Source organism: Cephus cinctus, unplaced genomic scaffold, assembly GCF_000341935.2.
Source record: "Cephus cinctus unplaced genomic scaffold, Ccin1 Ccin1_scaffold0515, whole genome shotgun sequence".
NCBI lineage: Eukaryota > Metazoa > Arthropoda > Insecta > Hymenoptera > Cephidae > Cephus > Cephus cinctus.
Window position 1 is genome coordinate 136,944 of NW_014333179.1, and position 26,608 is coordinate 163,551.

The window sequence follows — 26,608 nt, forward strand, 5'->3', positions numbered from 1 at the left end:
TACCTTACTTAACACCTGTCCTGAGTTCGTACAAAACGAAGAGAAGTAACAAAGTATTGATGCTTAATTGGCAAAGTTCATTTTCACTATTCAACACTTCAGGCATTATACCAATCAAGAAATAATAAAGAGAATGACATAACCAGAAGGAAAAAAAGAATCCAAACACGAAGTCCAGCATTCCTTTGAATAGCTTGTCGAATCTGTTCATTAGCTTCGCGTACATTTTCAGTAGATCCAACAACTGTTGTCATGAGTCTATCCAGATCTTTGTCTTGATCCAAAACCTTTTCAGTGAAGATCTCTTGAAGCTCGGCTATGTGTACAACTTTACTCTGAATCTGTTTCACCTCCTCTGTCAATGTATTCAATTCGTTGTATAGTTGCTCATTCTCTGATTCAAACATCTGTATATCCTCTGGTGACAATTCCTCTTCGTACATCAAGGTATTGACATCACCATTTATTTCCTGGATTTTCATAGGACTCGATTCATCAGATCCACCGATATTATCCTTACTATCTTCGTTTGAAGAATCATTAATACCAGCTAACAAGGATTTACTTAAAGGTGTCTGTGGCACTTCTAGGGTATGTTTTGGATCTGGCTCGAGTTTAGCCATTTTTCTTGTTTCTACAGCTCGCTTAACACGAATAGCCTTCTGCTCAGAATAAATTTTACATACACTCTTCAAATACTCTTCGATTAACAGAAGAACAATTTCACGATGCTCCATGTTCTGCCGTGAGACTTCAGAACCAGCTATCTCTCTTTTAAGTTCTTTGATAAGTTGCGAACAGATAGTCATGATCTTTTGCGCACCAGCATCAATCTGATCACGATCAGTATCCAGCATGCGTGGTTTGTTAGACAAAAGATCATTAAAATTGAGATAAGCTCTCCGATTCTCCAAAAGGAATTCCCGTAGCTTTGTAATCTGAGTAACTACATCATGAGCCTTTGAAAAAAAGGCAGAGCGTTCCCGCTTTCTATTAGATAAAATCTTGATTTCATTACCAGCACCCAGCTCCTTGTTCCTTAAACGAACAGTCTTCACACTAGCCTTGAAGAAGGCACTTATATCCATTTTAGTAATTTCACTTGCCCAATATATGAAAATCCAGCAGGATCTCTTTTAACCTGTAAGTGACATTCGGATCCACAAATATCAGTAACACATTTGAGTGAAGATCACACTTAATATAAATACTGCATATACTTCAAAGATATAATTCGATAAAGAGCTCTTGCAGTATTCCTAGAAAATCATTTCTAGACGTTAATCTTAATTGTTGACGCCGTTGACAAAGTTGGATAAAATCACAAAAATCCAATCGCCACTTTCCACTACGTGACATCCAGTGACATCATCCAGTTTGCCCGCAGCGACTACAGATAGCTCTGTCCGAAAGGATGCTGTATAAGAGAAACGAGAAAAGTTCGATAAATAAGAAATACTCTGTACCAGCCGTAGGATTATTTGATTGTCGATAACTGAATCTTGATCCACTAGGATGGTCTGTAAGCAGTATTGCCATCTAACAAGTCTACGGATCACAGTCACCATTGGGTCATCCTCTTCGTAAAAAAGAGGTAGGAAGAAGCCCGCAAAGAAATCAAGAAGTTGAATAACTTTGAGTGCAGTTACATACATAGTATTTTCAATTGCTAAAGAAGAATTAAGCCATTTTTGTGTAGAGAGGAGAAAGAGGAAGAAGAGAAAGAAGAAATCGTTACAGGAAGGAAGGAAAGATTACAGCTACGTTTAAAAGCATGGCACAACAAAGAGAAATCCCCCTTGAGTCCCCCTATCCACCCCACGACAGGAACTTACCAATAAAAGCTTGATCCGAAGAAAAGAATCTCGTAAGATAATTTTTACTCTAAGCATTTTCAAATACTTCGTACTCAATATACGATTACTTCAAGTATGATTGTCCTATGAATCAAAGCTAGAAAATGGCCTCATGGTTTGCGTGTATAACCTTATCAGTTATTCGTGTGCAAATTTTATATACTTTCGTATAAATTTATGAAAAGGAATGAAACGGTATTCAGTTGTTGCGAGGGTGGTTTGTTAAATCTGGATCGGCATTTTCACGCGTTCCGAGCAGACTAACGGGCCCCGGATCGTACCGATCCGATCAGCTCAATTAGGTCCGAGAATCTTGCCATTGAATTATACACATCGAAGCATAGTGGGTCCCAACAATCGGCGTCTATCGTAGCGTGGAAAATAGTTGGGCGATTTGAAACTAAGATTGGGAAAGTGGCACGATGACGAGTGTAAGGATTTGTACCAGAGAAATCAAGCAGAGACGTACGTGAGGCCCCGTAATTGGCGCCAAGTCCCAAAGCCATAACTGTCGTTCTTATCATATAGCGCAAAACGGCTACAAAATATTCGCCTAACGTGACGCTAAGGGCTGCCGGTATAAAAAAAACCATTCATAAGGTGTAATAAGTGCGAGAGACCACTTCTCTGGGCCCAGAGGAGTGAGTCGTTACTGGCCACATCCTGATGGGACCGCCAAGAAATTAAGAGTAAATAAGAAGGAGGTTGAGGACCATGCGAAAAGTTGTCCGGACCCAAGAGAGGAACTTCACGAGGATTCGGATTGGACCTGACCACAAGAGAAGGGTCTTGGATAATTCGGGCCATTAAGTAGAGGGGGTTCCCCCACGACACGACTCTCAAGGGACCAATCATTATCGGCTGACACATAAATTTTTGTCGGCCCCCACTTTTTTTTTTCTTCTTGCACGGAGTACTACTGATTGCTCACTAAACTTTTAATTTAACGATCACCACGCTAGTACAAATAATTAACAACCAACTCATCATATTATACAAAGTACTAGTGTACTTTTTTTTCTATATGCCTAATAGTTTCATATTCTATTTTGTTATCAAACAAAGCATCATTATGGTGTATATTCGTTTTATAACAGACCATGTATTTTCAGGTGTTTCCAAGCGGCACAGCATCCAGTCGGCACTTTAAAGTTTCTTATACAAGGTGAAGATTTACCGTCGCTCGCAAGGCCCATTATATTGTTCATTAATGTCTCTACTCCATCGTTTCTTCTTCTCCAGAGAATCCATTAAAACTCTAAGATGCAGTGGCTGCTGGACAATTTATTGTAAAAGTAAAGCGACAGTCTGGTTCTGGTGTGAAACAGAGGCAGTATAATGACAATCTATTAAAACTGAAGAGATAATAACTGGTGAGATAAATCTTTTTTTTTTTTTTTTTTCAAAAATTTAGTTCAGTGAAATTCATCCTAGTTTGGAATGTGAGATAAGATTAATGAGAGTCAGTCAGATAAGATTAACGAGAATCAGGGGGAAGATAAAAATTGAGAAGGAAGTAACTCTAAGGGCTGTTATGTAAAACCGCTTGATCGCGTAGCCAATTAGTTACATTCGCTAGGGGATTAATATAAGAGAGATACGAATCTCACGGCTTTAATATGTTATTTATTATTCTTGCGCGATGCCAGAGCGTCGCGACGATCTTTATGTGAATTTATGAAGCGATTTAACGCTGCCGATTTGTCGCGCCTTTGCAAATTATTTTCAACCGTCTGCATTACGAGACAGGTATAAGTAGGGCCCCAATAAAAGGGCCCCATGGAGTATCGTGTACTGCGTAGTACGGTTGCGATGCTGACTCACTGTATGAAAAATATTTCCATTAATGTCATTAGCACCTATATATATTTTTTTTTCTGGACTTTGTAAGAACTTAGGCGTAGCTGTTAGAAGTTGATGCTGCTTATTGAGGTTTTAGTTATAAATTTTCCTAGCTTAGAAGCGCAAAAGGAATTTTCATATTAGGATTCAAACTCAAGCGTCCTGAGTCAAAGCCAGATATCCTAGTAATTTTTTTTTACCACGTTCATTATAAACCTAGAATATATTATATGTGATTTTAATAGGATTCTAGAAAATTCTTGTAAAACTAATTGCCTGGTATGAATATTGCAATACGCTGTAGCCCTTGGGAGCACTAAACCTTCTTTTTTGTTTTAGAAATGTAAGCATATACAGGGGTTTTTCATATGATTTAATTTTCGTCTGCAGAAGTTTACAGAATGAGGGTTTCTTTATGGTCAAGATTACTTGAAACTGATTATTTACATGCGCAATGGCAACTATTTGCATTATATTTCATCAATTGTAATGTATAAGGTAAGGTTCTTATCGTACCACCAGAAAATTGTTTCGTTCAGTCTAATTTGAGCTGTACTGTTTGTGTACGATAAGGCTGTATTGAACTTTATGAGAGTTTTGTATAGTGAGATACAAATGATTGATTCATTACTATTACTTTGCTTCAAATAATTCTTATTTCACATTACTGGTGTTAATATAAAACTATTACTGTTGATTTGTAAAGTTTTGGAAAAGTTATTTCTATCCAGATTCAGCATGTGAATATTTATATTGTCGATTTTGGATTTGTTTTAGATTTCTTTCTTACTAATATATTTGGTATAATTTAATTTTGCAGGTCAAAACAGTCCTAGAGAAACGTGCAAGCATTGGAATATGAAACCATCTGTATGCAAAGAATATACATAGGATTGTAAAAAATGATGGAGGTGAGAAGAGGAGGATCCAAAAGAGATCTCAAGGAATCAACTTAAAATTCCAATGACGACGCCGAGCGTCCCCACTTCACGACGCCCTTATGTCCCTTTAATCGGATGCCGCGTAATAATCGTTATTACGTTACGCATCGTCGCCGAAATAATTGCTATGCCTTCAGTAAAATTGACGTACGAGCCATTTGCACTCGTCTTCCTTAAGGTCGGTGAGCATTTACTTTTTATCTTGGACTCATTTAACCCGGGATTATTTGAAACGTCATTCCTTTTATACTATAGGTATACGAGTGATATAATATGTAATTTTAGAATATTGTAATCGCCATGGCACATTAATCCTTATGGTTTTATCATTCCAATCTGGGATTTAATTCTCTTATCATACATGTGAACCGTATTGTGAGAGAATGATGAGAAAATACATGAATGGTCGATAGACAGATAATTTTTATAAGGAATAAGAATTTCTAGTGATACCTTGGATTCTCAAAGAAGAGTCAGCTTTAAGAATGCGAATAGTTTAGGTGCATTTCAAATTCCAAGTGAGCACGTTCCCGCGACAGGAAAGTAGACCGATTCAGCATTCTTGCGATTTACAATTCAATCGATTTGAGAAAGTGCATCTCTTGAATAGCGGTTCTTTATTCTTTTTCTTATGATGCATCATGTTCCTGGAAGTAGAGGTGCCGCCGGAAGTACATGAACAAATTTTAATGAAAAATGATTGTGAAAGAGAAGAAGCCTAAGGATTTTTGGACTTTGCACATACTTTAGCTTGGCTGGTAGAAATTGATGAAAATCATTGAGGCTTTAGTTGGCAGTTTTCGTTGCTTAGAAGTGCAAAAAGTAATTCCCGTACCGGGAATCGAACCCGAGCCTCCTGGGTGAAAGCCAGGTATCCTAGCCACTAGACCATACGGGAGATTATGATATGTTCCTTTCTCATTTTCCATTTAAAGCATTAGATCATAAGAGTCATTAATTTCTTTATTATTTGTTTGAATATTTATCTTGAACTTCTATAATGTCAGATATATCAAAGTTTATGAGAGAACAGGACACTAGGATGCGAATATTGATACTCAGACACTTAAAACTGAGAAATATTAATGATTTTAGAATATAACTAATAGTAGACAGCATAACGGTAATTTAGGCATTTTTTATCGAGAGTATTAACATTAAGTGATGATTTATTTTAAGAATTTATCACACAACGGAAGAACAATAATTATATTATTATATTATATTAAGCAGTCTGTAAAGAGGAACTCCAAACCGAAGTTTCAATGTTTCCGTAGTGTAGTGGTTATCACGTGTGCTTCACACGCACAAGGTCCCCGGTTCGATCCCGGGCGGAAACATGTTTTGCATTTTGAAATTACCCTAGTAGAATCCATAAATAAGTATAAATTGTTGTATTTCCTAGTTAATATTATTTTGTTCAATTGTTAAGCAATTTCATGCTTTTCCACTCTTTTAATTCTTATTTTATCCCTGTATGTATTCTGTTTAATGCACTTTGCTTTTATTCATTTAACATTTTATTTACCATTTATTTTTATCCAGTACTAACATTCAAATAACAGTAATACATAAATCGCCACAAGATGTTTTTGGTTTTTTGGTTTTAGAAAGGTGGTTTATTTTCATTCTTATCGATCTACATACTCAAGTAATAATTTGCCTTAGAATAACTTAATCTATAATTATATATTTTTTGGTATGTCATCATTTGTGATACGTCTCGCCAAAATTCCTTTATTATTATTTTAAATTTTTATCACCGTTATAGTCTTTGGTATTTATACTATCTTTTTTATATTTAACCCTTTTAGTGCCGGAGACCGATTTATCGGCTCTTGCTGCACTGGCGAGAAGTGCCAGAGCCGATATATCGGCCCGCGCCTTGTGTCGCTTTACTATTCGCATTGCGGAAGAGCTCTATCTCAAAATAAATTTGTAATACTTTATAAATGATCTAATTTCATTCGAAAGGATTAAAAAAATAGTTCTTCGTCTTAACTTTTTGTGGACGACGACTTTTTCCTTTCGCTTGGAGGTACCGAAATTTAACATAAACACCGATGATCACCGCCCAGGCGACATCCGGTCTGCGGCGTAAACCGCTGCGTGGTTGGGCCCTTATCGTATATACTTCATAATAGTTGCTCCATATAAAATTCTGACGAAAAGATGACTTTTTGTATGTGCAAATACGTTTTGTAAGAGAGAACTCAACTTTTACTTTTTTATTTAACATTTATACCTTTGTTATTTATGTAATTTTAAATGAGTAGAGAAAAACTAGCGTCATTATTTTGTTCTCTATTTCATCCTTAGTATACTGATTTTTTAATCATGTAAATACTGCTTCTCGTTTGGTTTATATGAGCAAATTCCCATACCCTAGTAAAATTGTGAAATTTGGCCGGTTATTCTCGCATATGCACCTGTTTTTCGCCCGGCACTAAGAGGGTTGAACTATGGTAAAAATAAATGTAATAAAAAAAAACCATAGTTACAGTAAACTATGTAATTAGTTAAAATTAAGGGATTGAGCCTGTGAAGGAGGTTTATGAAAAGAAGGATGGGTTCTATAATATAAATCTATATACATATTTACATGTTCTATAAAAAGCCTAAGGCACTTCAGTTAACTTACTTAAATTTATATTAATGTGTTCAGTATTCATCTCTTTACACATGCCGATGTAATTGCCTATCAATTTTTAATCTTGCTCTGTGTCTTAACTCATCCATGTGTTTAGCATCACCATGGAGCCACCAATATTCCTTTGCAAGTCTATCAAAATTATAAATGTCTCTTGTACTCATTGCAGTCAAATATGCCCACTTATCTTGAAACCACAACATGTCAGGATGGCCGAGCGGTCTAAGGCGCCAGACTCAAGGTATAACCTTCTCAGCATATGCTGAGTTATGGGCGTTCTGGTCCTCTCTGAGGGCGTGGGTTCGAATCCCACTTCTGACAAATGTTTTTAAAATTTTATTCTCAAAATGCAAAGTCTTCATACTCTTTTGTATTATAGAAAAAAAAAACTAAAATCATATCAGTGCCTATAAACATACTGACAACTCATAGATCGCAGGTTCAATTCCAGCCGAGGTACAGTTGTATAACAATATATTTTTTTTCTGTTTCAGAAAATACGAAAACCTATTAATCAATACAATGCCATGGTATTGGTCCTAAATGACAGACCTGGATAAGTTTTATGATGCAAAATACATATATGAAGTGTTGAGCAGTGACATGAAAATCACCGACGTGATTAAAGAAGAAACGTAATAAGGCTTCTTCTTGGGTATTGAAAATTATAGTGTCATACGTCGATTCCAATATAATTATTGTTCCTTCGTGCGACGTACGCGATTCGTGAATTGCACCTTTGCACCAGGCCACTCTACATAATGAGTCTTATTAGATACCGAGTGGAAAAGTTATGCTGATTTAACCAGTCCGTCAGTAGAACCCTGAGGCATCCCAATTATTCGGCTGATATTCTGGCGACGTCTTGTCAAATTGACCATTTTTTTTTCTGCCAAGTTTCTTACCCTTTTAAAGGAGACTGATCAGTTTTCGTAAAATGACACAGTGCATTAGCATAGCCACTTCTAGGTGGATTCGTAAATTCTTATTCTTATAAATTAACACGGTCGTAACGAGAGATTTTTTTAAACGGTCCATAATACGGGCGTTTATCTTATATAATCGTAAATATGTTTTAAGTTCCATGACGAATGTTACGTAACGTTTAATAGTTATTCATAGCATTCAGGTTTATCTGTTGCATTTCATTGTTATTCAATTTTACAATATATATTACATAACGTATAATATAGTTATTTATAACTTTCGCATTTTTCAGCGACATACGAAGCAGCGTTAGTATCTCAATCCGGTATGGTCTAGTGGCTAGGATACCTGGCTCTCACCCAGGAGGCTCGGGTTCGATTCCCGGTACCGGAATATTTTTGCCGTTCGCAGAATACAAAAAAAAGATACCCTTAACTGTCAAAAGTATTTTAAAGCGGTTATCGTATTATTACAGCAAGGTTCTTGTAATTCGTCAAGAATTTTGCATACTAAATGATACCGGCAAAGTGAAAAGTATATACTTTTATTGCACTTCCCTATCTGTCCCTCGCAATTTTCGCTAAATTCTCTCACAGCGTATCCTTTACAACCAAGAACAATCTTTAGAAATACTGGTTAGGTGCTTTGTAAATGGCAAAAGATTTTAAGAAAGAAGACTTCTTATAAGTACCACAATTAAAGTGATGAAACTTGAGATAAAAACGTATTATTGAATGCGGAACAAGGTCTGATGTAATTATTTATATATTCTCCGTTCATTTTTTTCTAATCAATTTTTGTAATTTCTTTTTTCATCTTTAATACACGTCACATCTCAGCAATAAAAGAATGCACTTCTCTCTTTACTCTTCCCGTGACACCCCGCTCAGTGTTTATACTGTCTGATTTACATCGCCATTATTTATTATTCAAATTGGCACATCGTCGTCCCCTTATGCGAATTATCCAGAGCCCTGAATTACGCCCGAGAAACGTGACACCTGTCCAAGCAACATTAATGCCCGCCATCATATATTCATATCCCATAGGGATTCCCCTTCTTCACTCCTTCTTGCACCCCTTTCAGCCAAGAGCCAATGGCGCTGCAATCTTCTCAAAGTGTTGCCTAAGTGTATCTACAGCATTGATTGAATCGAAACGATCCATAATAATATGGGATATAGATATAATGCTATATCTACTATACTCTACTTTTTCATTAGTAATATTATACGTCAGAGGTTGTAACGCCTTGTAATGTAGCTGCTTTGTTATCAGTACGTATGAACGCTTTGAGGAACACTGTGCCAAGTGCTCAGTACTTTGAAGAAGTTATTAGAAAGTTATAGGACGCTTAAAGGATTCGAAATTAACTTCTTTTTTCTTCAATTTTTTCATTTATATTGAACTTTTTCTCTAACGGAACAACGTATCTAATTGAGAGTCATTCATTTCTCATTTCAATGGAATCGTTTGCTATTTTAATCGTTGTTTTTTTATGTGTTTCATATCTCTAATGGTATCAATGGGCTTGGTTGTACTAGAATATTCGCTGGTGACGCTTCAACCGACTTATGGGTATTGCTAATAATATAGAATTATTGAATACCAGTGTTGGAAGAAGATGGAGCAGTTATCAAACGGTACTAGAATATAAAATGGAGGTCGAGTGTCTCAAGTAAGTATGACATGCCTTTCTATGGTATACATATTCAGCGTTCTTATATTTTATTTTATTTTTAGATTGGCAGGACTTTGGTATCTGTCATCGGACACTTCTGATTGCGTCAAGGTGATTTACTGGATTTATAATAAAATTGTGTTTGCTGCCATCGCCATTTTTAGTATTGGCCTTCTTACGGATATTATCATTAATTACAAGGATTTAGTGACTTTCACGGACAGTGGTTGTATTTTTGTTGGCATATCGGTTGTAAGTTTCAAAGCTGTCGTTTTCCAGTGTAAGAAGTCAAGGATTGACAGGCTTGTCCATTCGGTCAGACAGTGTGAGTCTTGGACGAGTGATTTGGTTGGTGAGCATATGTCAAAAGAATTAATAATAATTGTATCCTCTTTGCTTGAATTAAGAAAAGAAAAAAAGAAAGCGGTAGATAACATCGTTAAGGGCTCTTCAAGCATCTTGAGAACCTTAAGAGCCTGTAGCAATGATTTTTTCAAGTATATTCATCCGCTACGTCAAGTCATTACTGGTCAACCAACTCCGCTATGGCTTCCCATAATGTAACCTCAGCGCCATTATCGGTTATTAATGCATAATGAATTTTCTTTGTTATTTTTCTTCTTGCTGCCATTTATATGGCGATCTCGGAACGTTTGAAAATCCATAAAGCATCTGTCTTCAATAATTAGTTCCTGTAGGATTAAAGAAATTAATCATTACTGATGCAAAGTGTCATTAAGCTTCCATTACATATACAGTATACACTTTCTAATTGACTTTCTTATGGTTACAGATCCTGCCGCAATGTCGCTGCTGAAGAAATACAAAATTCGAGAAAGGGTGACAATCTTGGGATTCTCATGTTTGGGATGTGTGCTGGTGATAGCTCTGATATTTTTTGTACCAAGAGAAACAGGAGAACTGCCAATACGTTGTCGGTATCCTTTTGACACAACGGTGACACCGATGCACCAGATTGTATTTGGGATACAGAGTTTTGCTGTTGCTGTAGGAATGATCGCCATTATTGGAATGGACAATACCGTCTTCGTTCTTTGTGGTCGTGTGCTGTTTCAGCTGGAAATATTAGCTGCGAATTTTCAAAGTTGTTCGCTGGATATTAACGCCTCTGGTGGAAGATCTGAAACTAATCCTCATAAGGATTTCACCTGTTTCCGGCACACAATAGACTGCGGAGGCTTTTTTGAGAGATACCGGAAGTGCGTCATGCATCATCAATATCTTATTTTATTAGTTGATGAAGTGAATGATGTATTTGGCTCATCCATGTTTTCCCAATTACTGAGCAGCAGCTTGATAATATGCTTGACAGGATTTCAATCATTATTGGTAATGATTGTTTATTATATTTGTTTTTTTTTTTCACTATTCTTATATTGTGTATTGTATTCAACAGGTGGTTGGGCACGGTACGAATTTTTTGAAATTTGCTATTTACCTAGGAGCAGCTTTCAGCCAATTGCTTTATTGGTGTTGCTTAGGAAATGAACTGAGTCATCAAGTAAGCGTATTTTTCGAAATTAATTTTAAAGCAATATGTAATTTTCAAAATCAATTATTATAAACATTCTCAGAGTTCCCTTTTACTGGAATCCCAATGGAAATCAGGCTGGGAAATGCAGCCGGCAAAGAAAGTACTTCATCCAATGGTATTTTCAATGATGAGATCCAATAAGAAGCTTGAGCTGAAAGCTAGCAATTTTTTTATAATGTCCACAGAGACATTCATAACGGTATGAAACGAATGAGGATTTAATAAATGAATATATTTAAAAAATTTATTATTAACCAGTGTATTACGTTTGGTTTTAGATTCTTAGCAAATCCTATTCCATATTTGCTTTATTAAATAACATGATTCAGTAAACTGAATATGATTATTTAAACGGCCCGGATAACTTTCACAATGAAGTCATAATAATATTATAGATCGATATCAAATCACTAGACTGTGTAAGATAATTAACACGTAGATTGATTGTTCAATGCAACCAATCATACACATGTTATCCACAAGTCATTAATTCCGCTCAGAAAACTTTTGTGAATGATCAATGATGAAATAACGATGGGGCTCTATGATTTCAAGAATTTCCTAGAAGCTCAATCATTAAGCGATGAATCGAAGTTCTATGATACTCAGAATTACAGATGGATATGCATACGTGAACGAGGGAAAGAAAAGGAAAAGAATAATCCAAACAGACACGTTGAGGTGACGAGAGAAAAAAGTAAAGAAATTATTAGAAACTGTAAAACGACGCCGACGTCTCAATGGAATTAATTAAAGCGCTTTGAGTCGACGACCCGAAAACTGTAATGCCCGATCCGGTTCCTCAACTTAGTGAATTTTTAATTGGTTCTTCACAAGGAGCAAATCGGCATCTCTGATCGATTCTCGTCTGGTCCTTGAATTGAGAGAAATACAAATTTCATATATACGCAGGATCGATCAACGATCTACGTCACTTGAATCATGCACTCATAAAACAATGATACATTTCATAGCCATCATAATGATTCTTACATTTGGGAGAAGCTTGAAAACTATTAGCAATACAAAAAAAAATATACTATCATGAAGGTAATAAAATATTATGAGTATATTAAATATCTTATGTGATTAACCAGGATATTCAGGGCTGTTTTTTAATGGCTGCACCGGACCGTTGATTTTGCTAATTACTGTACTATCCTGATTTCTCACGTAGGTAGGGTTGGGTCAAATAAATGTACAAGCAGAAAGCACATGGCTGCTGATAAGCTATCTCCCAGTGACTTCAGTCACTCAAGTAGTAAGTGGTAAACTGTAAACAGTAAACTGGCAAGTACCACGGAACCGCAAAATTCTTGTTTCCAGAGAAACCAGAGAATTCCGTAGTAATTCTGATTGCCATGATACTTTCGTGTTTCAGGTATCCAATTTGTTATAAAAATTCTTACACCTTGTACCTAAATCCATGCATACGTCGCCGTACAGTTTAAACGCCCAAGAACCAAATGGAGAGAAAAAATGTGACATCAAGATCGTGTCTCGTAACCCTGCAAGTTTAATCTAAGAATTTATGTGATACTAGACCAAAATTCCGTAACGGTATTTTTGTTTTATAGAACTTGCCTCGACTGTATTACAATATAATGCGTTGTACATAATAAGGCTAAGGTGTAACGAACTGAGAGAACCTGTATAATGGAACCAAGAGTTACTTTACTTTGTTAAGGCAAATGCCTTGAGGTATATGAACATACTAAATAATTATTGACTTTAACATCGATCACCTCAGTACTTGCCAATGCATTATCTTCACAGGTATCTATCTATTATACTAAAATTTCTATTACAGATCTAAGAATCTCATAGTTAATGCAATATACCCGTTTTTCCATAACGTAACTCAGGGTTTATTACCGATCTCACCAAGAATACTTATTCATATTCGCAGACTCATGGGATTCACGGATGATCCTCCTGACTCCGACCAGACGTTATAGTCCAAGAGATATATATCTAATACACCCTATAGATAAATACCATAAGATTCCCATAGAACGTATAACGTCCTTGTTCCTGAGTCTGCCAGTGGACAACAAACAGTCACTTCCTAGACAGATGGTCACTTTACCATATGTTATCTAACTGTAGGCTCACTTCGAATGGCTGTATACCATACGCAAGTATATAAATATATATATGTATATATATATATATATATATATATATATATATATACACGGACACAGAGGTATACAGTAGTCCTTAAGAATATACAATTTTTTCAATGGATTCAACGTCACGAACGATCATCCAAATGCAACTTCGAAAGGATGAGTTCAATCCATAGATATGAATGTCTGGATACTATTTAGATTTGGGTGCTTTGACCTCGAATTTAATGGAATTAAAAATTCCAAGATATTTCTAAAAATTTATATCCAGGACATTCCACGAGCGATACGCACCAACGAGCATGCGTGTAACGTTCCAGTCAAGCCTGCCCAGTCAACTGTTTATAATGTCCAAATGTGCTGGCCAAGTTATCCTGACCTTTAAGGTCAACCAGAATCAAGATTTATAAATTTCAGTGGCTAAAACTCGTCTCCGGTTAGTCTGCAACGACTGTGTCAATGTGCTCATGCTAATAGAGATCTCTTCTGGTAGTTTTTCTCCGCTTACGTATGAGCTTAATGCTATCAGATTCTTAGCTGCTTAGTATACATATTTCTTAGCTCTTTATAACGCCTTCTGCGTTAACTCATGCCCGATATATTATCAGTTTGTAATGGAGTCGTACACTAATGATCCCACGCTGAGAAACATGGCAGCACGATTATAGATTAATTATCAGTCAGAGATTAACTATATCTTGTCTACGGTAAAGTGACTGTCATTAATTTCAAAAACTATTACGTATTAGAGACTTAATATTTGCTTGAGGATTTCACCAAACGTTTAGCAATTAACATGGTACTAATAGTTATTAATTATTATCATTGGTCGATATTAATTATTGAACTCATGAATATTTATGTAATTTGTTTCATGTACCAAAATGCCACTGTGCAAATGGATATAAGAAATCCTAGATAAGGACAGTACGCACTATGAAAAAATATAGCATCTCTTCGCTGTCAGCAGTTTGTAGATGTCGAAGCAAATGCTTATCATATCACAGAGTTGACTTCTTCGCTGACTATATCTACCAACATCAGGTACCAGTCTACGGCACTGAACTAGGAGTATAAGAGAATCTCAGAAAGAGAGAAACTATGGTATAGGTACTGTGCACAGTGTATAATATGTATACAAGGGAAGAGAAAGAGATAGAGAAAAAGTCTGAGTATGAAGAGGAAGCAAAGAATATCAAAGAGTGAGCGAGAGAGAGAAAGAGAAAGAGAGAGTGAGAGGGGATATGAGAGAGCGTAAGAGAGACTTGTCGCGTAGCACGAGTCTCTCGCTGGCAGCCACAAACTACCCGACCACCACGCACAACGGATCAACCACCTTCTAGAGTCATTTTACACGGTTTAGCGTGTTGCCTTTGAGAGCGAGAGGATCGTTATCGTTTTTCCATCTTTATTCTCGCCTTCGTATCGATCCGAGGTTTCTCACGGGGGTTGGACCCATTGTTTATTCAAAATTATCAGTAATAATGAAAAACTGTGACACATATTATGGAACGGAATAGTTATTGTTCAGGCATGAGAAAAATATATATTATTACATTGACGTGGGGAGGATGCTATTATTTTTGAAGAAATTGATATTAAGAAATTTTGGAAAAATTAATATTTTTTGTTAATGCATTCTTTGTGGTTTTTTTTTTTTAATAGTAACTTGTCTGGGAAGCTTATGTGATTTTTGTGTTCAAGTTTTTTGAGAGGGATAATTCGTTCGAATGTAAATTTTAAGAAACTGTAGAATGCCCAGGAAAAAGTCACGGTGGTGGTAGTTGTGCTGGATATTATATTATAAAATTGTAATGCTTCGTTTGAAATTAAATTTGTTTTGGGAATATCGTTGTTTTGAGTAAAGTTTTAAAATTCGAATAACTGATTCTCGAAACTTTGGTTCATAAATGAAAAACGGCTACGTTAAAAGAAAAAGGAAAGACAGCAGCGTCGATAAAGATTATAAAAGTTTATTGCCCGGAATCGGTTCAAATTCTTTACGGTAATAATTACAAGATAATAAGACATGGCTACGTGTTCGATACGGTTGTGTTTAAAAATTAGTGCAAGTGTCAGAAGCTCCTGGAATCTCAATCATCGCTGAACGAGTCATCAATTTCCAAATTTCACCTAACAATTCTCAGGTGAGTTTAATATCATAGCTTTCACCATTATTGACACTTGTGTTTCTTATCGCGCATATAAATGTTTCATCGTGTACTTTGCAAGCCTGTTAAGTTAACGGGTCGGTATTAACGATTAAGGATCCTTCCCAAAAATCTAAGGCTCATAAAACATTTCTAATGGGCGAAACATGTAAAAACTTAAAGAAAATATTATCCCGTTTTATACGTGAAACGTTAATGAGCATGTTTTATGATAGCTCGTATGCTCCGTCCTATATTAGAATTAGTTAGAAAAAAAAAAATTTGAAAATAACGATAACTGTAAATTCGTTAATTTTTACACTTATGATTTCCTGCAATCCCCCACAATTAACAAGCATCGTGTCGTTTTCGTGTCGAAGAGTTAGAAAAAGCAAAAAAAAAAAGAAATTAAAATAATATCCACATATCTATGTCGAAAAGTATATCGTCTAAGATCCGAATATCTAATTACCCTCATTAGTGTAGATATTCTTGTTTCCAAGTAAAATTGGAATTAAAAGACTCCAACTGATATCCCAAAGGATCATGATTCCGGGGTTCCACAATATTAATTTCATTTAAATTGCCAGCTAATCGGCGCACGTCAGCTTAATTAAATCTGTCAAAGGTCAACGAGATTCCAGACATGAATGGCTGGATGGAATCTTCTCGACCAAAGTGGGGGATATCTTTTGATCTTGTTTCTTTATGGACATAAGTGAATATAATCCATAAGGCAGACAGAGATAGATAGATAGATGCAATCATCACAGTCTACACGAACAAATGAAAGATCATTGAGATCAAAATCTTATGAATGAAACACCTGTTGATTTTGTAACTACATAAGCCACGCGCAGTAGCGAGGATCATATTTATCAAGAGCATAAAAGATCAATGGTATAAAAATGAATGATTGAAATTCAGTAGCACCAAGACGAAAGGTCTTCTCAGTGTATCTCAATGCGTCTCAATCTGTTTACTTGGCAAATGCTGGAACGTATGATATCTTCAATATATGTAATATATACATGTATAGAAGTCGTACTTGAAATTGATCGTTATTGCTCTGAAGAAACTGCACCTGTCTGGCCTTGCAAGGTCGCGTACTCCTCCTTGCTAGTTTCTCAAGGTTCCCCACACCCACTCGCTCGCTGACAAGAACTCCCGAGAGTTTATACTCACTCTGGAGAAGATGGGAGCGAGCAAAGCGAGCAAAGCAAGTAAAGTGAGTAAAACTAGTATAGGAACGGCGCCACGCCTCGCTCCAGTTCATCTGATATCTTGCTCATCTCTCCTATGTAAATGGTTAAGCACGTTGCCTGCGTGAAACCCTGAAAATATATATTTCTTATTATTACCACATTTTAACGTGCAAGATATGTACAGCGGGATCACGTTAACTTGTATCGTAGCACAAATTACGCAGCTTCTTCTCCACGTACGAGATACAATATGTACGGATTTATTATGGTTGGTATAAATTTTATTTGATTACCGTATAAAACTGGCTTAAGACTTGGGATTCCTTGATACTTGATTTTCTCCCGTTTTACGTGGCACACGTGGTTGTGTATATAGATATAGCGTCCGTGGTATCACTTGACATATTGTTTCTGACAGTTTCATTGATACTGATTCTTCTTTGTTGAATCTCATCATTCAGCAGCGTCCACGCTCCTCATAAAGAGTCACTATAAGGTAATCATATGTACATGTAAAATTTTAAACATGTGTCCTTGTATGGCACGTGCGATACCGTTGATGCATAATGATATAAATCTGCTGTACAGTATGATTATGTGTACAGAATATATAAACGGAATGAAATACCAGTACCAGGGTTTGTGATCCAGGTAAAGGATGTTAGATTAATCTCGAGTATTGCGTGAGAAAGCATATTTGACTATCAGTATAATTAATTCATACAAGCGAAATTAGGAATGCTGAGATCCATGGAGAAGTTTTGAGATTTTTTTTTTTTTTTTTTTTTTTTTTTTTTTTTTTTTTTTTTTTTTTTTTTTTTTTTTTTTTTTTTTTTTTTTTTTTTTTTTTTTTTTTTTTTTTTTTTTTTTTTTTTTTTTTTTTTTTTTTAAAGAAATGATAGAAAATTATACAATTGCGAGAGAAAAAAAATAAAAGTGACGTTTCATTCCTGGTACTCTTCCTCGCATGCTACATGTTCAGCCTCTTATTAGCGTATGAAGACATAAAAGTTTTATAATCGAATAAATCATTCTTGTATTAAGATTCAGCAGCTCCTCAATTTTTATTATACTTTCCTCAACGATTAAATGACAAATTTGTATTTGACATGGCTTCATTCGCGCGACCAAACAGGCGTCGTGAAAGATGGTACCAGTAACGTTTTCCAATTCAAGAATTAGCGACTTTCTGCAACTCGGTAGCAGCCAAGGTGAATGCCGCACGATAATATTGGACAGTGATGCTAGACGGTATTGCGTTACGAGCTGTATATTAATGTACACGCGTGAATCTCTGCTATATACTGGGAATTGATAGTACATCTATATGAATTATATAGTATTGTATGTGCATATGCTGCATATTTGTAGTGCCTGTATTGTATACTGCATGCACACAATAATAGTCAGATGCAAGAAAACCTGTATGTATAGTACAGTGGAAGCCAATGCATCATGGAAAGTATAATACAAATCATGAAATCTAGTAGCTGTTATGTATAGAAATTATTTATTATGCTCATTGTACTGTTAATGTTTTTTACCTTTTTCCTGCATCTTTTGCGATTAATTTTTCTTATCAATAACACGTGATCGACTCGCTACCATAAATGGGCCATAAATCAGCGTATGGAAAAAAGCCGTCAGTTACCTGGATATTAGGAATGATTGATCCCTTTTTGTACACCTAGGAAGACAATAGATAATGACTTTTATTGAATTTAACTTTTTTTTTATGCTTATGAAACCTATTACAATCAGTACTTACGTGATAATCTGTTTTTTGAGGATCGTTGGATTGCTTGAAAGATCATATTGTCAGCTACACTCAATTATTTATATCTGGTATATTTACATTTATAACCTGAAATTAGTGTGAACTTATTTACGATGGAGTTAGTCTGACGAGAGTATGCTTTACGACACGTTAAAGTCGTCATGATAATGAGTTCGAATAGGTGATAATTATGGGAATTCTTAAACTAGTTTTGATTGCTGATGATACGTTAAACTGTTGGTGTTAAATTAAAAAAAAATACTCTCAGCTGGGCGCGAACGTCTGACATATTTTTATGGATCGGTATCATAGAGCATACCCACTGGCCCAGATAACACATATAACCAAGTTTCACCTAACAGAATACGGTGAAGTTAATTACTCTTAATTATACGGAGCCCATTGGGAGGGAGTAGATTCTATTGTAATACTCAGCTGCCATCAGCAACCAGAGTAGCACTCGTAGCTGAGAATAAAGTTTATCATTAACTTCTCATGGTGTTACCCACGGATTACTTTTTGCGAAGCCTCGATAGAGGTGGCGAGCGAAACTACTATACCAGTCAGTTAGCAATGAATGGATACATAAATAAATCATTGAAGGTATAAAACGATAGTTACGTGAAGTGTCCGTGACTGTATAAATTATAAAAGTTTTTCCAATACATAATTTGAAAAATAGTAGACGAATGAAATAAGATGTAGACTGCGCATGCGCGTTCCCTCTAATGCAAATGGCGTTCGAAGAAGACAAGCTGCACCCGCTACCCATCGAATCCAATTCATCCATCCGTTAAGTACTGTTTGCATATTTATCGAACCTGACCCATCTTCGACTCGCTATTAAACCCAGTTTAAAATACCACCTCGTGGACAAATCCTTCGATTAAACAATTCCATCCAGAGTCACGAATGTTTCTTTTTGGTTGAACCGTGATGGAAGTCAATCTTTGACGTGGCAGTTTCTTAACCTGATCCACGAATTGTGTATTATGACCCCTTGAGGCGCATCCGGAACGGAGCTTTATAATTAAGGAATATTAAAGTTAAGGTGAATTGCGATATAATTTTCATGGCTCTCCATATTCACCTGTGTTTTAAGCTATCGTCAATCACAGTCTGAGATCTTTATTATTCTTACAGTTTTCTTCACCCTCTCAATTTCTTTGCCTTACTTAACGCAACAGCCCCAATTTACCACGGAACGAACTTGACTCGAGATAAAGCGGGTCTTCGCTCTTGTTTATTTTTTTATATTTTTAATATTTCATCCGATCGCCGCGTGCAATACCGCGTAACGAGGTAAGATAACCGCGCCGGCTCGCTGGCTCGCAGTTCACATGTGTTTTCTTGTCGAGTCGTGTTTCTTGATGCGACGACTGCATTTCTTAAATCGTTTAGAATATTAACGTGATCACTGAGGTTTTACGCCACCTGCATTATATCCGGACACGACTACACCTTATACCTATTACCACGTGTTTCTATACCCTGTCGTTATGAAACGATGAAGCTTCCTCGTATACCGGAATGCACAACGGTGCAACCACCAGGTACGTAGGTACTCGTTTACGTATATAGCTAACTACCTAGCTACATAGATACCTAGCTTTCTATACTTATTTAACCAGTCGCGCTTACATGCCTGCCATATGGAGCCTTAAGCCGCGCTCACAACCATCCCTTTGTAATTTTTGGCACGGAACCTATACGGTACCTTCATCCAGGAAGTTCTGCAGAATTTACAGTACCAGTGTCTTCTACCGGCCAGGAACCAGTAATACAAGATGCTGAGAATATTCGAAATTACTTCTTGGCTACAGGTACGATAACGTAGTGGTATAAGTCCGTCCGACAGCATTATATGATTATTTTTACTTAATTTCAGCGTCAATCAACTACGCAGATATGGAAGACATTTTTGTTCTATCTTAAGGGTATGTCTTTTTTTTATATTACAATGCTTGTCTAATATTTTACACAGTCTCACCTTCCCTAAATTCGTTATTAGGTATAAGTACGAATTCTGTACTTCTGACCAGCTCACGCGTTACGTGGCCTTCGTCTTGCTAAAACGAAGAGTGAAGATATTCTAGGGAAAAGGATAAAAAGTTTGAAGTGAAAAAAAATAATATGCATGTACCAGCAGTTGATTAATGGAGCTGGAATGATAGACAAGCATTGCCCATATGTTAGCAGTGGCTACGTCACGCGTGTGCGAGCTTTGGTTACGCATTGCTGGCTTTCGGAACTCCGTTTTTATTATTCTCAAGTGAGTAAGTAATTGTGACTTCTCGAACGTTACAGACGCACCGGACTCTTCTCGGGAAGCCCAGCGTCTTTTAACGATAGTATCATATATTGAATGTCTTTGGTTCATCCATCATGGTAGCTACGTCCGTATTAGCATAACGGTACATTGTCAAATATATATGAATATATATACATTACATAGTCAAATATACATGAGTGTATCTAATTCTCGATTGCAGCAGATCAGTTAAAACAAGGGTCTGGCGAAGAGTTTAAAGAAATTTTATTATCTAGTATATCGTTTATAAATGCAATCTACATATACAATAATAATAAATAATAATTTTACACATTCGCCATTAAAAATATAAACCAATATGCACCATGCGGCGCGGATATGATGTATGAACATTCAAAGTCGTGCGAGTCGAATTAAAATGATGTGAGCGAATTTATAAAATCAAAGAGTAATAATAATAAGGGTAATAATGTATTTGTTTTTAGGTATACCTGTCTTTAACGGCAAAGATAAGCTGGGCGTGCATGTCCAACGGCAATAATCATAATAGTTTGTCATCCCAAGTTCTATGGGAAACACGTGGAGCTTGAAATTCCTTGCTGGTCGACACGGTTCGATGGCGCGAGAATTTTCGTCGTTTCGACATGAATAATCGTGGATGGACGACACGCAAGCAAAAGGACATTATGATAAGGCGTCAATGCAGATTAACGCCATGCCTGAACTCCAGAACGATCAACATTAGAAATAAAGGCTGGTCAGGAATCTACATACGTCATATATGAACATATACATATATCCCATATGAACATAGGAATGAGTCGTATCCACGTTATTTATGAACTTATATATCTTACAAATATGAGAAAGATTATTGCATTTGCAGCAAATTGAAAATTTCATCATAATCTTTAGAAATAGTTATTTTGACTTTATCGACGCCTTGGCTTGTCAATTAAATTACTTGCCGGCATTATGTTTTAAAATCTGATAACTATCAGTTATCTCGAAATTATTATTTTTCTTTAAATCGGCTAATCCTGTTTACTGATTTTATAAAGTATGTAGGATTTCGTATTAATTCCACTTCTTACTTTCTTTTTCTTCTTTATAAATTCTACGCCTCGCGCACGGGTCTTGTACCAGTTTAAAACTCGTGACAAAATCTCATTCCGAGAGAACTCCATATTTCTTCGAAATGTCAGGTTTTACTTTACCTCGTATTTCAACAGAACGAATAGACGAGCGCCTAGCGTTCAAGAATAATTAAAAAACAACCTGAAGATGTATTTTTTTAAAACAAGGTAAATCTCTCATTGGTAACGCAAGAGGTCGAAGATACCCATAGTAAATTAGGCGCAGATAATAAAGTATGAAAGAAATTCAAAGCAAAGACTCGGTAGAGACGTCGAAATCATTATAGGTATTTCTCAGAAATTTCCAGCCTTAGCAATATATAAGATATTGGTTCCACATTACGTATTTTATTAAAGGTACGACTCACATTAGATTAGTACGCGTTAATGCCCGCCATTTAAAATGGAAGTTCATTTGAAGCATCTATATATGGTTACTGCGCATGCGCGAACGAGTCGTGTATCTGAACTACGTAGCACAACCATTGTACTTACATTATTAGTGGTCAATAATACTTGAGATACCAAGAAATACCATAACATTCTTCAAACCTACATACATACATCATCGTACTCAATTCTTGCCACTTACAGGATATTATAATTCCCATTGTAAAAGAGCTTTGCACTCTCGTATTCTAATGGCGTCTGTTACAGAACGCCATATGGGACTCTAGGCTATAGTGAGATGGAAAAAGTGAGGAACACGAACAATTATTGTTATTAGTCTGTTTTCTTCTTCACTCTTCTTTCTCTTTTCTTCCCTTACGATTTTTTTTTGCTTGTTATCTGCCCAAAGTGTAGGGATGGTACCAACTAAGAACCGATGATTATTGTCGTTGGATGCCTAATGGACCCCGTTAACTCATTCTGTGTTATTATTATTGACATTATTATCATTATTATTGTGGTTGGGTATCATCATCAATGGCTTCCAATGAAATTTTTGCCTTCGGGCTGCGCAATTTTTTCTTCTTTTCTTTTTTTTCTCATTACTGTACCTATATGGTATCTTTGATCTACTATTTATGTACATATACTGCGTAGTAATGATGACACCATTTTTTCGTGCTTTAAGGAGAGGGGTGATGGCCCAGTAGCGATGGAGGGAAATAAGCGTGTTTGATTTGTATTGAAAAGATTTCTTGTGGCTTTAATAACGGATACGATGATTTTCTTCTTGAGCATATATATATATATATATATATATATATATATATATATATATAGTTAGAATGGGTGTTGGTATGAATCCATACTTATTCAGTCTTCAAAAGGATTGTTTTTCTTATTTTTTTTTTTAATTTCTTGTAGGAGAAACGAATAGTGGAATTTCATTATTACCGGGGAAGCGGAAAGCCAGTATACTAATTAATCGTCTCGTTAACGAGATCAGAGGGCGAAAAGTATTTAGTAATGATGGCGATAGTTCTTGGTCATCATTGGATGACGTTTATGTATCCGCTAGGTAAATATTTAATTTTAGATTATTTAATTTTTCGTATTGGTAAATTTTTCTATTTTGTTTTTATGCTGACAATAGTTGATTTACGGCCATTTGGCAATTATGATGGACAAATTTTTATGACGTCTTGACAGGTGCGTTAGGCCGATGGACAACTGTTGACAGGCACCTAAGTAACACTATCGATGCATGTCCAATATACTGGCAAGTTTAATTGGACAGGATAATTATAGGGCCAGGCATACAAAAAGTCATAAAGATCATCGTCAATCAGTTACTGATACAAGACAGTTGGTAGCTGCTTCTTACCGAAGAGTCCATGGCGATTATTTAAAAAAAAAATGAAATTAAAAATTCCTGGACTTCCTCGGCAAAGCAAAATTTTCTTACTACTTTCATATGAATTCTCAATGACGCTTTACGGTAAACTTAATAAGACCATACATGCTTACTGTAGGCGCACGCGTATGATAATGGTCCGATGCTCCCAGGAAGGAATTAAAAAAAGCCGCAGGAAGCGTCATGCCCACGTGGTTAACGTATAAATATTAATTAATTCGCTATTATTATAGCTCGCGGGATTAACACGGCCCGATGAGTTTTCATGGTGGATGGTAAATTACCGGGGTTAGAATTCTCATTTAGCTTTGTCATGGACTTATGGCGTTGAAAGAAAAAAAAAATATATATATATTCTCAGGGGATTTCATTTTTCTTTTTCTATATTGTCAAATCTCGTTAATATCCCTATACCGGCAAATACGTGCTCTGTGAGTTCTAGGGTCCCTAGAACGCGAGGGACATTGCTTCCTGGAAACAAAGTGGTAAAATGCGCTGGACGAAACTTCCGGGATTATGTTCCTGGAGATGGATGACCTGAAAGGAATACAAGTGAAGCTAACTGAGAAATGCATTGAACTAAGAGACTGCAGAATTGGTACCGCTAATCTTTCCATAACTCAAATTTTTTTTAAACTTGACACGACATAACCTAAGAGTCCCAAAGAAACGTCACGTATTACAGCATCGGTTTTCATTTATTTATACCAGTCAACGTCAATAATCATCCTAGTCTAAGTCTGCTGCGAACCACGTGAAAGACAATCTTTTGCAGACTGACTAGGGTGACATTCAATTTAACTTACTGTCAATAGCTCATACGTATAATAAATCTGCGACATCACTGCGATTAATAATTCACCATTTTTCTCTGCTCGATCAATCAGTATTTCAATAACAGCGAATCGATAAATTATTGACTCCAGACACGCCGACCTGTCATTTTAATATGTACAATAAAAATGTCCTATGCTTCGTAGATCCGTTCGTCGACGAGATTCGGTGGGTTCATTAGGCTTGCTATGACGGCCATTTTTCACGGATATCAGGTGTACCAACCTACTTCAGGCAGCCTGTAATTTTCGGCTGTACACTTGTAGGCGTGGTAGCAGTAACGAGCGTACGATCGAGATATTAATTTTTTCTTCAGCATCTTTATGTATCCTGAGCGGGATGAGAGTGACATTAAAAAAAGGAGGTTACCGGTAATTTTAAAAAATTTCTAAGACTTACATGGCAAACATGCCACTACTGTTCGCTTATGTACTCATCATTTATTCTGCATTGGTTGTACGTTGATGATTCTCCACTTAATATCTACTGACGATTCTCCTTCTTGTTCGCTCCGCTATATAAAGTCGATGACCGAATGATTACGCAAGAGTCTGACGAGTCCTTGCGAAAACTCATGACAAGCTTTGTACAAGCAGTCATCCTTACGATGATTTGTATACCCGCCATTATTCTGGTATTTCCTTATATTACTTTTTCTTTTCTTTCTTCGCTATTCGTATCTCGTTTATATACTTGTTTCCGAACTGTTCCACTTAATGTCGTATACAAATTATCATGATCATCATTATTATCGTGGACCTCCATTTTGATTCATAAAAAATATACTTCTTCAGTCTTCCTTGCTGCCATCAAATCTGCATGGATCTTTACTTCTCATCACTCGACTTACTTATGCGAGTGCGAAGATTCGAAAGTTTAATGACCACGTAGAAGGGAAAATAAAGAAGAAGTCAGGCGTGCCAACTATTTTTAAGATTTTCCGAGTCAACTCCATTGCTAGTCGAGGTTCCGTTTCGACTCTTTTTTTTTATCACAATTTGTAACTCGATTCTCACTATTGTTAACTTGTGCACTCGTGCCCAAAGATGGAGTAGCGATTGTCATTAAAATTTCTTCGTGATGACTTCTTACAGGAACTTTCGATAAGTTGGTATTACGTTGCTATGAAAATTGCAGAGGTTAGATATTCACGTGGAACGATGGTCAAGCCAATCGTTAAGGTCTATTTCCATTGCGTCAATTCGATTTAGGATCAAAATGCAAAATATACGATTGGATAATCTGGCAGTTAAAATGAGTTTGAATATTAGACTGTAATTTAAGAATTAATTGCGAGTAGTAAGAAAAACGAGGAAAAAAGATAATGATGTGCCTAATACTCCTAGTAATTTTTTGAGCATACAAAGTGTTTAGCACGATAATAAATGTTAGGTATATAGTTTTTTTTGTCACGAAATCTATGATTTTTAGAAACCATTTGTAAATGGGTATCATGGGATTTAGGAGCCATTAGTAGACCTATAAGAATATCTTATTTGTTGATTCAACGTCTAGCCGACCATCAATTAAAGGTGTGAACACACAATGCAAGCAGTGCCTAATTTTTTATTTTTACTTTGTGGTAAAATTCATTTGATGTTTCAAGCTTCCTTTACTTCCTGAACGTCACGATGGGGGTTTCGTAATATTTTTTTTTCACAATCAAAAATACGTATGACTCTCACCCCGTTAGTTATAACGCCTATATATTATCACTGAATTAGCAATTAGCGGCCAGCTGACTTTACTGCTAGTCACGTTGCCCATAAGTTCTCTGCTGAGTCGTCCGTGTCTTACCAAGGTGAAACACCATAAAACATATGAAGATTTTTTGATAGCAGCCACT

At 36.2% G+C, this 26,608-nt stretch overlaps 3 protein-coding genes, 2 long non-coding RNA genes and 4 other non-coding genes across 13 annotated transcripts in view; 6 read left to right on the plus strand and 3 right to left on the minus strand.

Annotated features, from left to right (window-relative positions):
* Positions 1-63: 63 nt before the first annotated feature.
* LOC107268330 (syntaxin-18) lies at positions 64-1,383 on the minus strand. Its single transcript, XM_015741007.2, has 2 exons — positions 1,221-1,383; positions 64-1,141 (listed from the first exon to the last, which is right to left on the minus strand). Exon 2 carries the CDS (start codon positions 1,086-1,088, stop codon positions 99-101), a length of 990 nt encoding a protein of 329 aa, XP_015596493.1. The 5' UTR covers positions 1,089-1,141; positions 1,221-1,383; the 3' UTR covers positions 64-98.
* A 1,614-nt stretch (positions 1,384-2,997) lies between these two features.
* Positions 2,998-4,855, plus strand: LOC112494446. Its single transcript, XR_003059866.1, has 4 exons — positions 2,998-3,021; positions 3,099-3,229; positions 4,089-4,196; positions 4,519-4,855. It is a non-coding gene; the product is annotated as an uncharacterized LOC112494446 (long non-coding RNA).
* A 610-nt stretch (positions 4,856-5,465) lies between these two features.
* Positions 5,466-5,537, minus strand: Trnae-uuc. Its single transcript has one exon. It is a non-coding gene; the product is annotated as a tRNA-Glu (tRNA).
* Positions 5,538-5,906: 369 nt separating this feature from the next.
* On the plus strand, positions 5,907-5,979 carry Trnav-cac. Its single transcript has one exon. It is a non-coding gene; the product is annotated as a tRNA-Val (tRNA).
* Positions 5,980-7,492: 1,513 nt separating this feature from the next.
* On the plus strand, positions 7,493-7,610 carry Trnal-caa. Its single transcript has 2 exons — positions 7,493-7,530; positions 7,566-7,610. It is a non-coding gene; the product is annotated as a tRNA-Leu (tRNA).
* Positions 7,611-8,537: 927 nt separating this feature from the next.
* On the plus strand, positions 8,538-8,609 carry Trnae-cuc. Its single transcript has one exon. It is a non-coding gene; the product is annotated as a tRNA-Glu (tRNA).
* An 892-nt stretch (positions 8,610-9,501) lies between these two features.
* Positions 9,502-12,529, plus strand: LOC107268317 (odorant receptor Or1). Its single transcript, XM_015740990.1, has 6 exons — positions 9,502-9,894; positions 9,960-10,249; positions 10,691-11,247; positions 11,315-11,419; positions 11,493-11,651; positions 11,731-12,529. The coding sequence occupies exons 1-6, from the start codon at positions 9,791-9,793 to the stop codon at positions 11,782-11,784; spliced, it is 1,269 nt and encodes a 422-aa protein (XP_015596476.1). The 5' UTR covers positions 9,502-9,790; the 3' UTR covers positions 11,785-12,529.
* Positions 12,377-26,608, plus strand: part of LOC107268316 — a 44,163-nt gene continuing 29,931 nt past the window's right edge. For 3 of the 5 annotated variants that reach the window (XM_025085644.1, XM_025085645.1, XM_025085650.1), the window contains exons 1-4: positions 12,377-12,502; positions 12,630-12,720; positions 12,834-13,228; positions 13,362-15,731. The gene's annotated coding sequence lies outside the window, so the exon portion shown is untranslated. Of the gene's footprint in view, positions 12,503-12,629; positions 12,721-12,833; positions 13,229-13,361; positions 15,732-18,843; positions 19,509-19,731; positions 20,270-20,347; positions 20,540-20,604; positions 20,654-20,727; positions 20,989-21,473; positions 22,822-23,438; positions 23,593-23,723; positions 25,134-26,608 lie in introns of those variants that run through there. The other 2 variants (XM_025085643.1, XM_025085658.1) reach the window with 2 other exon arrangements.
* LOC112494445 lies at positions 15,746-18,802 on the minus strand. Its single transcript, XR_003059865.1, has 4 exons — positions 18,708-18,802; positions 18,484-18,626; positions 17,233-17,428; positions 15,746-17,068 (listed from the first exon to the last, which is right to left on the minus strand). It is a non-coding gene; the product is annotated as an uncharacterized LOC112494445 (long non-coding RNA).

Excerpts from the sequence above, each read along its gene's own strand:
- LOC107268330 (XM_015741007.2), bottom strand. The coding sequence starts at position 1,088 with ATGGATATAAGTGCCTTCTTCAAGGCTAGTGTGAAGACTGTTCGTTTA.
- LOC107268317 (XM_015740990.1), top strand. The coding sequence starts at position 9,791 with ATGGGTATTGCTAATAATATAGAATTATTGAATACCAGTGTTGGAAGA. Across the intron at positions 11,248-11,314 it reads CAGGATTTCAATCATTATTG|GTGGTTGGGCACGGTACGAA; the intron begins GTAATGATTGTT and ends TGTATTCAACAG. Across the intron at positions 11,420-11,492 it reads GAAATGAACTGAGTCATCAA|AGTTCCCTTTTACTGGAATC; the intron begins GTAAGCGTATTT and ends AAACATTCTCAG.